At 44.6% G+C, this 14,875-nt stretch overlaps 1 protein-coding gene across 1 annotated transcript in view; it reads left to right on the top strand.

Moving 5' to 3' along the window:
• The first annotated feature begins 263 nt into the window (after positions 1–263).
• TNFAIP8 (TNF alpha induced protein 8) overlaps positions 264–14,875 on the top strand; it is a 144,315-nt gene continuing 129,703 nt past the window's right edge. The window contains exons 1-2 of the mRNA XM_069591706.1: positions 264–464; positions 11,602–11,794. Coding sequence (XP_069447807.1) covers position 11,794 — 1 coding nt within the window. The 5' untranslated portion in view covers positions 264–464; positions 11,602–11,793. The remainder of the gene's footprint in view (positions 465–11,601; positions 11,795–14,875) is intronic.

Raw genomic sequence — 14,875 nt, 5'->3', positions numbered from 1 at the left:
CTCAGCCGGTCCTCGCTCCTTGAGCCCAAAGGTCTTGCCTTGCAGCTCAAGTCCAGCTCCTGAGCCGCTGTCCAGCCCTCCTCCGCATTTCCCCGAGCCCTGGCCACTCCTGACCTGCAGTGCCAGGCCCCGCCTCTGAATCCCGGGTTCTCCTCGCCCCCGGCCCTTAACTCCTCCGCGCACTTTCCGCCCCCGGCCTCCGGCTCCTCCTCCTCGGTCGGCTCCGCCCCCAGTCTCCTAAATCCTCCTCCCGCCCCGCCCCTGGCCCTTTAGCTCTTCCTCCTGTCCCCGCCCCCGGCTCCTTTTCTCCCGCCCCTGGCTCCTTTTCTCCCGCCGTCTCTGGCCCGCGCTCTGCTGGTGAGTCCGCAGCAGCCCGCGATCGTTCAAGGGGCTAGGCAGCTCCGCGCCGTAACCTCGCCCAGCTCGCCTCTTAGCGTCCCCGCGCCACCCGGCCCCTCTTGAGAGTAAGTGCCTCCCGGGCGCGCCGGTCCCGCATACATCCTCACAGAACTTCCCCGGCCTCTGGGCTGCGGGGTGCTCCTTGGGGGCACGCTTTCAGCTCACAGAGAGTTTCTGAAGTAAATGTGAGCGGCTGTGAGTGCGTGCGTCTGAGCTTGTGTGTGTGTGTGTGTGTGTGTGTGTGTGTGTGTGTGTGTGTGTGTGTGTGCAGGCGCGCACAGCTCCGGAAACTCCCCGGAGTTTTACCCAGTTCCTGTGTCGCCGAGATAATCTGAGACCTCCAGCTGGGAGCCCTTACCGACTCGAGCTGATGACCCCGTAACTTCCACCCTCCTGCCCTGAGCCGCTTACTGTTCCTTCTGCAGATGGGGGCCCCGCTACGTATCACGCCCTCCTGGTCACAGCTCCTGCTGTCGAAAGGACCGCCCCGGTTATCAGAATGTCCCAGATTGCAGACCGAGATGCTGGCCTGAGATTGTAATCCAACCCTGCATTGTAAAATGGGCAGCGACTAGAGTTTTGCCTTGAGACCGTTCGGTGGAGACTTCCTTTGAGGAAGAAAGTGTGTGTGTGTGTGTGTGCGCGTGTGTGCGTGTGCGTGTGTGCGCGCGCGCGAGTTCGTGTCTTTGCGCGCTCAGCACCTGATGCAAGAACACTTGGGCGCCTTCAGAACCTGGGCGGCTGGTAGGCAAGTTCAACACCAGGTTGACCAACAGGGTTTAGGGGCCAAAAGATCTTCATTGATTCAGTAACACCGTTTTGCTAAAGCCAACTGACTTCCTAAAACATAGCACTGGGTAGGAGGAGCAGTACCCTGAGAGAAGCAAGGAAGGAAGAAGAGAGTTGGGTGCTCAGTGTTGAAACAACGGAAATCCTTGAGCTACTTAAGACTGATAATTCGACCCTTCTGTACATAATTTTTATTGGGGAGGTCAATACTATTTCAATACAGGGTGTATTTCTGCCCTAAAAAACATATTTATATTTAATGGATAGTAGGACAGTACTCTAATCCACCTGTAAAATGATTCCCTGGTTGCTGAGGTCCCATCCAATTATAACTGTCTCTGAATTCTTCTGTATCTCGGTTTATTCTTGTCATGTTCTTGCTGTGAAGTAGAGATGCCCATAGTGGTTTCCCACTTTCTTGATAAGACTTCATTTATGAGATGCTGGCAGGAAAATGGCATATGGAGTAGAAATTATTCATTGAGGCATAAGGAAAACAAAACTATATAGCTAAAGGAAATAACCAGAACAGCAGACTTGAAGTTGCCATTGTGCCCTGGCATATGAAACTTAGAGCTGATAAATCACTTTAAGTGCTGCTTATCACAGCAGATATTTTTATCCTGGTTTGAATCCTGTGTTTCAGAAAAGTATTTCCACAGTGTTTTAACTAAGGAAACATTATGCTTTGAAATGTAAACATATGATTCCATCCCTCTTTAAGGAAAGAAATAATTATCACACTTAATTAAACACCTGGAGAGATTTATTGCCACCTTCTAATTAGATCTGTCGTGGGGAGTTAAGTCAGCAAGTTATGGTGACACAGCTGGCTTTTTTGTAGATTGTTTTGCGAGTACCAGTCCGCCCCATATGTACTACTTGGCTCTGCCACTTCTTGGCTTGGCTTTTGAGTTTATACCTGTAACTTGAATAAATAAAGTATAGGAAAATGGACTACCATCTTCCTCCCTGTAAAATATGGATACCTTAGACATTGAGTGTTTGGTATTAAGGTCTTTGCATTAACAGAAATAAGCCTTCTAAGCCATTATATCCATCTAGATTAGCTGCTAATTTAAGAATGATCAATAAAATATTGAATATAAGAAGATTCCCCCCCAAATGTAGTAATTCTACACAGATGGTCCCTTACATTTTTTTTCTTTAAGGAGACTTTAATCTTAGTACCTTTTGTTCTGTTTAAATCTAGCGAGAAAAGGGGTGGCGTGAGCTAGAAAATCTACTTATGTTTGTCGTCTCTCAGTTTTCTGTTTCTACTATGTTACTGGATATAGTCTTCCTCTGTGTAGTGAGTGTTGTGGACAGGCTTTTCTGGGAGCCCTACGGAATGGCAGAGGCTGAGGTTGTGTACTCACACTGCAGGGGCCAGGAACAGAGCATTTTAGGAGACCTGTTCTCTGCAATTCTTTATTCTGTTGAAATTGGAGGAAAGGGTGTGTGGAGAGAAATGATTGCATCTAAACAGTACCCATTAGGAAATCTTATGTTGGGGGAGGAGCAGTTTCTGGGTGGTTTATGACTTAGGGAACTTCAAATAGCAGATCCTTGAAGCTGAGACTGCCTTAGTGTGAGGCACTTGAGAGACCTCATAGTTGGTTGATTAAATTAATCCTCGTCTGCTTGGATCAGCCCCTTGGAATGAACACATTTCCTTCTTGGAGATTTCATTTGTCCTCAATCAGAATTTAGCTTTGCTTCCACATCTTGCAGAAGAGTCCATTCTCTACCCCCTCTGTTTTTGCATGGTACAAATTGAGGGGGTTCAGCATGGGGTGATCTCTTGGAGGCAGGGGAGGGTGGGTGATAAACAGATAAAGGCCACCTGTTTTCTCATAGAGGTGGAAGGAGCATTAGCGCAACCCCAGTACCATGGACACTGACACAGGGGCCAACCTGGATAAATCGGGAAAGCCTCCCTCAGTTTGGTATTCCTAGAATCGGCTCCACTGCAGAGTGTAAGAGAAGGTACTATATGGTGCCAGATAAACTTTTATCACCTCAACTTGCCTCAGGCTGCCCACATCCTGCCTTTAATACCAAATGCACGCGGTAAGAACTCAGCAAACACCAAAAAGGAGCTTTTAACACCTCAACCTTCATGTCTCCCTGTGAGAAACAGTTTACTTCCTGCTCCCTGCCCCCTCTAGTTTTGATAACTTTGGCCTAGGGGTCTGAGCCAATTGCAGTTTCTAGACTTCTGCCCATCAGTGGGTCTTCCCAATAGCTAAAAATAGATGAGTCATTAAGGGTAAAAAGAAAAAGAATCAGTGAACCTTGCTGCAAAATGTAAATGAGGTTAAGTAGTACCAGTGAATGTCAATTTGAATTCTGCATTTTGGCCTTAAGAGGAGGAAATGAGCTGCCAGTGTGGGTAGATGATTCTAGAATGAGAGGCCAGCGGTACCTTAGGGACCATCTGGCCCGCGGTACCTTAGGGACCATCTGGCGCAAGAGTCTTAGATAGTAGCGTTGGCCCTTATACAAGTTGAGAGGTGCATCCCCTCCATCCAGCTTGCCAGGGCTCCATTCATTCAGGCAGCAGGTATTATTGAGCTCCTACTCTGTGAATGGCACTGTGCAACTCTCTCATGTTCCCACCAAGGCCTGGGATCCAAGATGGCTGGTGACATGCACAAAAATATTTGAACAGGTCCCTGAAGGTAAATTGATAGTTCAAAGATGAGTTCGCAATCCTTCTGAGTTTCACAAAGGAAAGTAAAGGCACTTCCTTAGCACAGTAGATGAACCATTTTCAAAATATTTTTTATTTTTCAATAATAAGCTGAAATAAACATCTTTCTTCTGATGTCTATTTCAAATGACCAGAGGCATAATTGAAATAAACCTGAGCCATGAAATTAAAAGACGCTTACTCCTTGGAAGGAAAGTTATGACCAACCTAGATAACATATTCAAAAGCAGAGACATTACTTTGCCAACAAAGGTCCATTTAGTCAAGGCTATGGTTTTTCCAGTGGTCACGTATGGATATGAGAGTTGGACTGTGAAGAAAGCTGAGCCCCGAAGAATTGATGCTTTTGAACTGTGTTGTTGGAGAAGACTCTTGAGAGTCCCTTGGACTGCAAGGGGATCTAACCAATCCATTCTAAAGGAGATCAGCCCTGGGTGTTCTTTGGAAGGAATGATGCTAAAGCTGAAACTCCAGTACTTTGGCCACCTCATGTGAAGATTTGACTCATTGGGAAAGACTCTGATGCTGGGAGGGATTGGGGGCAGGAGGAGAAGGCGACGACAGAGGATGAGATGGCTGGATGGCATCATGGACTCGATGGACGTGAGTTTGAGTGAACTCCGGGAGTTGGTGATGGACAGGGAGGCCTGGTGTGCTGCGATTCATGGGGTTGGAAAGAGTCGGACACGACTGAGCGACTGAACTGAGTCCATAGGCTTTGTTTTCTTGGTCTTGCATGTGAAGCATGGAAATTACCTGAGAAACTTGTTTTAAAGTGTCACATGCTCCACAATAATCAAACAACATCCACTCATCCTTTCGGAGAGCAGTTGCTTTTCCTCTGAAAACAAGTGTTTATGGTTCGGAACCAAGGTAGCAAAGATTCAGTGTGTGTGGGTGTGTGTGTGTACTCAGTCCTATCCAACTCTTTGTAATCCGGTGGACTATAGCGCTCCAAGCTCCTCTGTCCCTGGGATTTCCCAGGCAAGGATACCGGAGTGGGTTGCTGTTTCCTTCTCCAGGGGATCTTCCCGACCCAGGGATCGAACCCTTGTCTACCTGCATCTCCTGCATTGCAGATGGATTCTTTACTGCTGAGCCACCAGAGCCAGCTGCAAAGCTGGATGGACATCACTAAGTTTGTTTTCCCAGGATTGTATATATATATATGTGTGTATATATATATATATATTTTTTTTTTGGCCGCCCACAAGGCTTGTGGGATCTTAATTGCCTGCTGCTGCTGCTGCTAAGTCACTTCAGTTGTGTCCGACTCTGTGAGACCCTATAGACAGCAGCCCACCATGCTCCCCTGTCCCTGGGATTCTCCAGGCAAGAGCACTGGAGTGGGTTGCCATTTCCTTCTCCAATGCATGAAAGTGAAAAGTGAAAGTGAAGTCGCTCAGTCATGTTCGACTCTTAGTGACCCCATGGACTGCAGCCCACCAGGCTCCTCCGTCCATAGGATTTTCCAGGCAAGAGTACTGGAGTGGGGTGCCATTGCCTGATCAGGGATCAAACCCGAGCCCTCAGCAGTCAAAATGCAGAGTCCTAACCACTGGACTACAAAGGAATTTCTGTATTGTGCTTTTTCACATAGAATAAGATGGGTGATTGATCTCTCTCTGGTCAAACATGAAGATATTTCACTCGAGGTGACTGAGGGGTAGGCATGCAGCCATCGTCCCCACCAAAAAGAAAGAAAAAAATGGGTGAGATCACTGGAATGGGCCTTTCCTGGAGCAACCCAAGCTAACTTATAAACACACTGGGGTTTGTTTCTTTAGTAACAGAGAATGGAATTAAATCCAAATTTCCACTTGTTATCATTTCCTTAAACATTGGGGATTAAGATGATTTCTAGTTTAGTCAAAAAGTGGTTGGTTCACAGGACACTGATGAAATCAGCTGTTCATATCTCGGCTAATACTGGCTGTGTAACTTGGGATAAGCTACTTAAGCTTTGAGCCTGTTGCTTTATCTAAAAAGTGGGGATATATATTTCTATTACCAAATTGTTGTGTTAGTTAAGCAGGATATTCCTCTCTTTATATCCAGTGTGCCAAAGCAAGTGGTCAACTTTGTTGGACTGGCCAAATTACTCTAATTTCAAGATGATGGTGTTTATACATAGTGGAGCAGAGAGGAAGAGTGGTAACTTGTACCACATATGCTTTTAACATGAACTTTCCTTTTTTGCCTCGGGTGATGCCAGAGAAGCCCAGAGAAGAACAGGCATGTAGCGCGGCTTCATTGATTCCTGGGCTTCCCAGGAGGCACAGTGGTAGAGAATCCACATGCTAATGCAGGAGATATAAAAGACTTAGGTTCGATCCCTGAGTGGGGAAGATACCCTGGAGTAGGAAATGGCAACCCATTCCGGTATTCTTGCCTGGAACATCCCATGGACTAAGGAGCCTGGCGGGCTACAGTCCATAGAGGCACAAAGAGTCAGACACAACTGAGCGTGCACACACACACACAGTGATTCCCAGCTGCAGGACCATGTGATTATATAGGCAAATCTTGCTGCTGCTGCTGAAGAGAAATGAACCAGAGCAGGGCACCTGGATTTTATGTGTCTGGGCAGGAGAAGAGCCATGGTATCCAGTAACCCTTCCTATACATGAGGGAAATTTTTAAAAGATTTGTTACAGTTCATTTGTGAGCAATGGGTTGCCCTTTCACCTGTGGGGGCTCTTATTTGAAACAGGTAATGGATGAAACCAGATTTTCCAAGCCAGATAGGAAGTGATGTCTCTGCTGCCCTTGGTGTCTCAAAGTTGCCTCGTCTGTCCTCAGGGAAAGTTGTGAGAGTTCTCAGCTGTAGAAGGCAGGGACACTACCTCCAGGGCTGTCCCCTGGAGCTAACTCTTCCGGGAACACAGCACTCCGCAGGGCACACAGGACACCGTGAGCATTTGAAAGGAGCCACCTGGCCAATACCCTGTTTAAGCCTGATTCTTATTCCTTTAAGCCAAATTCACCTAGTTCAAGCCTTCTCCACTCCTGAGTATTATTTTATGTCAGTAAATGAGTTCCCTGGGACTTCCCTGGGGGTTCAGTGGTTAAGACTCTGTACTTCCAATGAAGGGGGCATAGGTTTGATCCCTGGTCGGGGAACTGGATCCCATATGTTGTGTGATACAGCCAAAAAAAAAAAAAAGCGTTCCTTAAAACATGACTTATAAATGGCATCATCAACTCAATGGACACGAGTCTGAGCAAACTCTGGGAAACAGGGAAGGACAGGGAAGCCTGGTGTGCTGCAGTCCATGGGGTCGCAAAGAGCTAGACACGACCGAGTGGCTGAACAACAGCAAAGAACATGACTGTCAACCAAAGTGAAAGAGACAGAGGTTGTGTGTATGCTTGTGGAGCCCTCACTGTCCTCATCTTTTCCCATCTCTGGCTTCCTCAGTTGTGTGTAGGCTCTCTCACACACACACATAGATGGGAACAAGGGAATTCTATAGAAATGTAACAAGGGAATTCTATAGAAATGCTACCTTCCTCTGAGATAAAGCGCCAGTACAGTGTTGGCTGGAGGTTGCAAAGTTCAGAGCAAGCTTTGGTGACTCAGACCTTTAAGAAATAAATCTAATACCTGATTCCATCCCTCTGTGATCAGGAAAAACTCCTTTTCCCCTCCCCCTTCTCCTTTCTTAAAAAAGATGAAGTAATTTTCTGGGAAATGGCTGGTGTTTGATTCAATACTATCCCCGCCCTGGAAGGATAGAGCAGTCTAGACTCAGTGATGGAAATCTGTCTGCCTTAGTGCAGAGATAAGCCCCGGGTGACTCACCAAATATACCTGGGACAGGTGGTGAACTCAGACCTCTCCTGGCATTCAGCAATGGCCCCTGTGTAGCTGTTTTCCTCCTTTGCTTTTTATGGCCTGGAACACATGAAGGTTCTTGAAAAAGCAGCTGCTTTTCTTGTTAAGGTGAGAGACTCTGTGTCTATAAGGAACTTCCTGGGTCCCTGCCTGTGTGCCCTGAGTGGGCTGATTTGAGGATGTGACTATCTAAGCAGGCACAGAGGTGATCTCTCAAATGAAACTTTGAATTTGTCCAACATGTTGCTCTATTTTAGGGCTCATCTGGGGCCATAGCTCCCAACATGACTGCAAATTAGAATCATCTAGGAAGCCTGATCCAAAAGGTGCAGATTCCTGGGCCCTACCTACTATGTTATCACAAAGTGGGGCCTAGGAATCTGTATTCTTAACAAACCTCACAGCCCTCCCACCCCATCCCCAGGGACTGATACCCAGCCAATTGAAAACCCCTAGCCTGGTGGGCTGCCATCTATGGGGTCGCACAGAGTCAGACACGACTGAAGTGACTTAGCAGCAGCAGCCTGGGAGAACAGTTTTAATGTCTTGGTCTCTAAAGATAATTCATTCAGCAGGTATCTGTAGGTGTTCTGTGTTTTTTGGCAGTGGAAAGTGCAAATCTCTTGAAAGTAATAGAGTAGCTTTAGAGTTTAAAGATGATTGTCAGGAGCATGCCCCACATGAACACTTGTGTACCCATCCTAAGAAATAACAAAGTTTATACAAGTAGATCCTCACTGGGTTGAAAAATGTTGACTAACAGCCAGGTCAGGAACAAAAAATAACAACCAAAACCACTTGTGGTGTCCTGCAGATAGATTCAGGAATTGAAAGCCATGAAGCAGGGACACCAGGGAGTCTGCTCTGTGCACATTAGTTCACAATCTCGATTTCGAATCACTGGCAGTGCTGACCTCATCCTTTAGTGTACTGCTGACTTGATACCTCATGTCTCTTTGATCACTGACATGGGTGAGTAGGACCTGTTGGGAGGAGCCCCAGCCTCACGACTCTTGAGTTGCCAAGAGGCCTGTTTTCTCTTCCCTGAGTCTACTTCTCTGTCCAGAGGTCCTGGCACTTCCAGGACTCTATCCTGTTCTGAAGGTGCCCTTCTCATGTTGTAATTGGTGAGCAGTAGAAAATGGAGAACAATTTTCTTTGTGATGGTCTTGCTTGCTCTAACTTCCTCCTCCCTCTCCCCTCCTCCACTTCCTCTTCCTTTTCTTCTTCCTCCTCATCCTTTTTGCTTTATTTTGCATTTTGAGTTGTGTCAGTACTTTCTTCCCTATTTCTAAATTCTGGTCAGTTTTTAATTTATCATTCTAATAGCAGCCTTGAAAACTGAATAATGATGGTCTACTACTGATGATCGTTGTTTATTTGCTCAGTCATATCTGACACTTTGTGACCTCCGTGGACTGTAGCCAGCCAGGCTCCTCTGCCCATGGGCTTTTCCAGGCAAGAATACTGGAGTGGCTTACCATTTCCTTCTCCAGGGGATCTTCCCAACCCAGGGATCAAACCCACATCTCCTGCACTGGTAGGCAGATTCGTTACCAGAGTCACCAGGGAAGCCCACTAGTAATGATACGTAATACTGATTTTCATAGAAGCACGATTTTTTCCTTTAGGTTTAAATATCTGACTTGGGACACAGTTTGGGAAAAGGGACAGATGGAGGAGGTTGGGCAGTGACTTGCAGAGACAGACCGCAGGGCAGAGAGTGAATCACCGTGGTCTTCCTGGTGCATACCTGGGCTCTGACTTCCTTATAAACATGTTCACCTGAAAGTTTACCCTTCGATCGGTCTTTTGTAAGTTCTGTTCCCTTTTGTGGTTGCCCTAGTATTTGTATATTCATGATAATAAATAGTATACTAGATCCTTGTAACAGTTTGCTGGGGCTATCATAACAATATACCGCAGACTGGGTGCAACTTAGCAGCAGCAGCAGCAGCAGGGTGGCTTAATAGGAATTTATTTCTCACAGTTCCGGAGGCTGGAAAACCAAGATCAAGTTGTTGACAGGTATGATTTCTCCTGAGGCTTCTCTCCTAGGTTTGAAGGTGATCACCTTGTTTCTTTACATGGTCTTTCCTCAGTGTGCATGCAGCTGTGGGCTCTTTCTCTTTATAAGGACAGCATTCATATTGGGTTAGAGTCCTACTCTTTTGACCTCATTTAACCTTTATTACTTTTTAAAAGGCCCTCTCTCACCCTGGGCTTCACTGTATGAATTTGGAGGGGAGGGGGCAGAAGTCTTATCTATAGCAATCTCTTTTGTAAAGGTTATTACAGAGAGTTCCCTGGCAGTCTAGTGATTAGGACAGGGCACTTTCACTGTAGTGGCCTGGGTTCAACCCTTGACTGAGGAACTAAGGTCCTGAAAGTTGTACAGAGTGGCCCCCCAAAAAGGGAGGGGGTATTACAAATAATATCCTTTGTATTATCATATGGTTTACGTCTACATATAAGTCATACAGCATGGTCAAAAAAAAAGGGGGAGGGAGGTATTCCAATAATAGCCTTTTTGTTATTATCACATGGTTTATATCTACAGATATAATCCTCAGAAATCATGGTTATTAGTTTTCACTTTAAACAATGATTGTTTGAAGAAATTAAAACATGGGGAAAAGTTTTTTATATTTATCTGCGTATTTGAGGCTCTTCATTCTTTAGTATAGATCCATTTTCATCACGTATTTTTTAATCCTTCAGCCTTGAGGAACTTCCTTATATTGCTGCAGTCCAGAGCTGCTGGTTAACTCTCAGGCTTCTTTGTAAATGTGCCCCTCATGTCTGTGTGTCCAAGTCTCTTCTTCTTGTAAGTACAGCAGTCAGATTGCATTAGGGCCACCCGAGAAGCCTCAGTGCACTTGAATCAAACTTTTTAAAGGCCGTATCTCCAAGTATAGTTCCATTTTGAGGTAGTGGGGGTGAGAAATTCAATATATGAGAGTGTAAATCTCTCCAGTTTTAGTGGAACCACGATTTTTTCCCTCTGACCAGGGATTCACAAGTATGGATGATCTGAGTCTTGCTTCAGCCTTCTTCTCTAGGCAGCCATCCCCCAGGTTTGCTGCCCTTGAGTCCAGCACATCGGGGGTTTTCCAGCCTCACAATTTGGGAAAGGGGGCAGATGGAGGAGGCTGAGACAGAGAAAGACCACAGGGGGCACAATTTATCCCATACCAATTAGGATGGGCTGGGGGTGGGGCACAATTCAGCCTGTAATTAGAATGCTTTAGGCTGCAGGTAAGAGAGTGCCCAGCTAACAGTGGTTTGAGCAGTAAAGACATTCAATTATCTGATGTGACAGGTACCAACCCAGAGTTGACTCAGTGCCTCAAGCAGTATCATCAGGAACCAGGTTCCATCCATCCTTCTCTTCTCCCATTCTTAGTATGTTATGTTTTTTTAAGTTGCAGACTTGTGACCTCCTAGACAGAAAATAGCTTCTTCTGTGATGGATATCACAAGTGTCTCTAAACTCATTCAAAGGCGGGAGGAGCTGGTGGATATGGGGAGAGGGATGGGCACAGAGAGGGCGGCAATAAGTCTGTTCTCCTGTAGTGTCTGTCTTTTTTCTTTCTACTTAGTTATTTCTTTCTATCTGGGGGCCAGGCTGGGCCATGCTGCATAGCATGTGGGATCCTCCCTGTGTGTGTGGTTTTTTTGCGTGTATGTGCTCAATTGTGTACAACTCTTGGCAGCCCTATGGACTGTAGCCTTCCAGGCTAATCCATCTATGGGATTTTTCAGGCAAGAATACTGCAGTAGGTTGTCATGTCTTCCTCCAGGGGATCTTCCTGACCTGGGGATCGAACCCATGTCTTCTGTGTCTCCTGCATTGCAGGTGGATTCTTTACCACTTAAGCCATCCTGACCAGGGATCAAACCCGAAGTGCCTGCATTGGAAGTGTGGAGTTTTAACCACTGGACCACGAGGGAAGTCCCCATCTCTTTGCATCAGAGGATAAATCTTTCCTGAAGCCTCCTCAAGCCTCACTGGCCAGAACTGAGTCACAGCTGCCAGGGAAACTGTGAAAGTAAGTAGTGGATAGTAAGGGGAACATTTCTACTGTGGGAGTTGGCAGTACTAATGGGAACAAGGGAGAGAGGCATGATTATTGGGCAGACAAATAATATCTGCACCAGCCCTAGGCTTCCAAGCTCTAGAAACTCTCTAGCTAAGCCATCACTATTAATGATAATAATAATCCATGGTTTTATTAGAATTAAAATTATCCACCCAGGATGAGTAGTTGGGAAAAAAAAACAACCAAAGCAGAGATATGGAAGGTATTAATCACACATGTATACTTAAGCACTGTTAGTAATGACTTTTTGATGTTGTGGGTTTATAAAAATAGCCCCACTTACTTTGGAGACAGTAGGCTGCATTGAAACCCAGCAGATGTTCATCAGATAGAGAGTTCTATATGTTTATAGAAGTGTTTACAACCCCAATCCAACAACGGTACTTTTTGAGTACTTACAATGGGGTGGGCACTGTGCTAAATGCTTTATACACATTGTTAAATTCATCTTCCTGACAGATCTATGAGAAAGGTATTGTTGTTAATCTGCACTGAGGCTCTGGGAGGTTAAATGACCTGCCACAGATGCGTGGCTGAGTAGGGAGCCACACCCTCAGCTTCATCCCATCCTCGTGCTCTGAACGGCTGCAGGATATTACCCTTCAATAAAACTGCTCTAGACTCCTCCAGCCAGAGTCTACATCACAGTTTATGTCCCATTTTATTCTTCACATTTTAAGATTGAGATAGAATTGACATTGTGGTGTTTTTAGTAGTAGAAAGATGAACCTTGAGAGTGTGCTCGATTGATACTGACTCACCTAGTGACCTTCAACAAGCCACCTCCGTCTCCTCAGCGAGGTGCAAGTGAAGACTAAGTCTGCGGGCCATGTCCAGGCATTTAGGGTCTATCATTCACAGACCCTTGCCATTGCAGAGGATACTGAAGTCCTATGTTTATTTCAGATGTAATTCACCAATGTATTTCAGAGTAAGGATGTGGAAGTTCAAGATCAATGGTGCTGCACTTCCCAAGTAGAAAATAACATTTATCTCCTTTTTTGTATTGGGAAGACGTTGGACAATTTTCATAACCCAGAGGAATGTGTGTTTCATTATTGGCTTTTACAGAAGAGTGCCAGTCTGAGATGGGAAATTTGTGCTCAGGTTGTAGAATCATAGTGTGTGGCAAATTCAGTAAAATCTGGGAAAACTCTTTTTAAATTAATTTTTTTGTTTCTTTTTGGCTGTGCTGAGTCTTTTGTTGCTATCGAAGGCTTTCTCTAGTTGCAGCGCCTGTAGGCTACTCTTTGTTGCTGTACACAGGCTTCTCACTGCCGTGACTTCTCTTCTTGACGAGCCCGGGCTCCGAGGCATGCAGAATCTTCCCAGACTAGAGACTGAACTTGTGTCCTCTGCATTGGCAGGTGGATTCTTATCCACTGTGTCATCAGGAAAGTCCTAGGAAAACTTCTTGATGGTCATTGTGCAGAGACTGCACCTTGCAGAACACTTGGCAGCTGGGAGTTGGTCTTAGCAGAGGCAGGGCTAAGTATGCTTCTTGTTTGGTGACTCTGATCCAGGCATGCAGTGCAACTGCTGCTCCAGGTCCTGTCTGCAGGGTTCAGTGCAGACCTGGGGAGCTTGTGTCTTTTCTCTTAGTCCTGAACTCACTTGCCAAAGCTGTAATAATATCTTGTGTGTGGCAGTTCACTCAAACTTTAGGATGTTTAATGTTTGGGGAAAATTTTTTTCTCATTTGTTTTTTTTAAATTTGCATCTAGAGCTGAGTAGGGGAGTAAGAGATGTAAGGTTCTTGTCTAATTCTGGGAACTCAAAGCTGCCTTATGTTGGTATGCTGAATGCTACAAGTTTGAGTCAAGTGATTAATCTTATATCTGTGAGAAATCAACACCCAACAGTTATTTGCAATTCCAGTTAGGCATCCAAGAGGTCATTTTGAATTGAGAGCACCTTTGAGATATTTTGGAGTACACTATTTGCCTTACGCTTTAAAATATGATTTGAAGTGTTACAAGGCAAGTTTTCATTATAACAATATAGATGAAATCAGGGACTTCCCTGGTGGCCCAGTGGTTAAGACTGTGAGCTTCCACTACAGGAGGCACAGGTTGGATCCCTTGTCTAGGAATTAAACCTCCCACATGTTATGTGGCAGGACTTAAAAAAAAAAAAAGAACAAAAAGAAATAATTTAATGTCACCATGAGCAATTCATTGAGACAGAAGGCCTTCATAAGACACTGGCTCCAGGCTGACTGGCTGCTTCTCTGTTATCTTGCTGGGTTTTCTACCAGTTGGCTCTTTCTGTGCTGACAAGTCTAGATTTTCTTTTTCTTTTTTTAACTTAAAAGTTAACTTAACTTTAACTTAACTTTTTTTTGCCTTTTCTTTAAATGAAGTATAGTTGATTTATAATATTAATACAACATAGTGATTCAATATTTTTGTAGATTATATTCCATTTAAAGTTATTATAAAATATTTGTTATATTCCCTGTGCTATATTTATTTGTAATAATATATATTATTTACTATATTATATTATTTATTATTATATTATATATAATATATTATTTATTATATTATTTACTATATTATATTTTTTACTATATTATATTACTATTTACTAATATATATGAGTTTGTACTTCTTAATACCCTTCCCTTCATCTTTCCCGTTCCCTCTTCCCTCTCTTCAGTGGTAACTGCAGTCAGTAGTTTGTTCTCTCTGTGTATCTGTGAGTTTGTTTCTGCTTTGTTATACTCATTCATTTGTGTTATTAGATTCCATGTATAAGCAATAAATGCAATATTTATCTTTCTTTGTCTGACTTGTCTTACTAAGCATAATACTCAGTTCCAACCATGTTGTTAAAATGGTAAAAAAAAAATTTTATGACTGAGTAATATTCTATGTGTATTTAATACACACCAGTTCTTCATCCACTGGTCTGTCCATGAGCACTGAGGTTGCTTCCATGTCCATGGGATTCTCCAGGCAAGAATACTGGAATGGGTTGCCATTCCCTCCTCCAGGGGACCTTTCAGCTCCAGGGATGGAACCCAGG

Source organism: Ovis canadensis, chromosome 5 (assembly GCF_042477335.2).
Source record: "Ovis canadensis isolate MfBH-ARS-UI-01 breed Bighorn chromosome 5, ARS-UI_OviCan_v2, whole genome shotgun sequence".
NCBI classification, from domain to species: Eukaryota; Metazoa; Chordata; class Mammalia; order Artiodactyla; family Bovidae; genus Ovis; species Ovis canadensis.
This window is presented reverse-complemented; position numbering and strand designations above follow the sequence as displayed.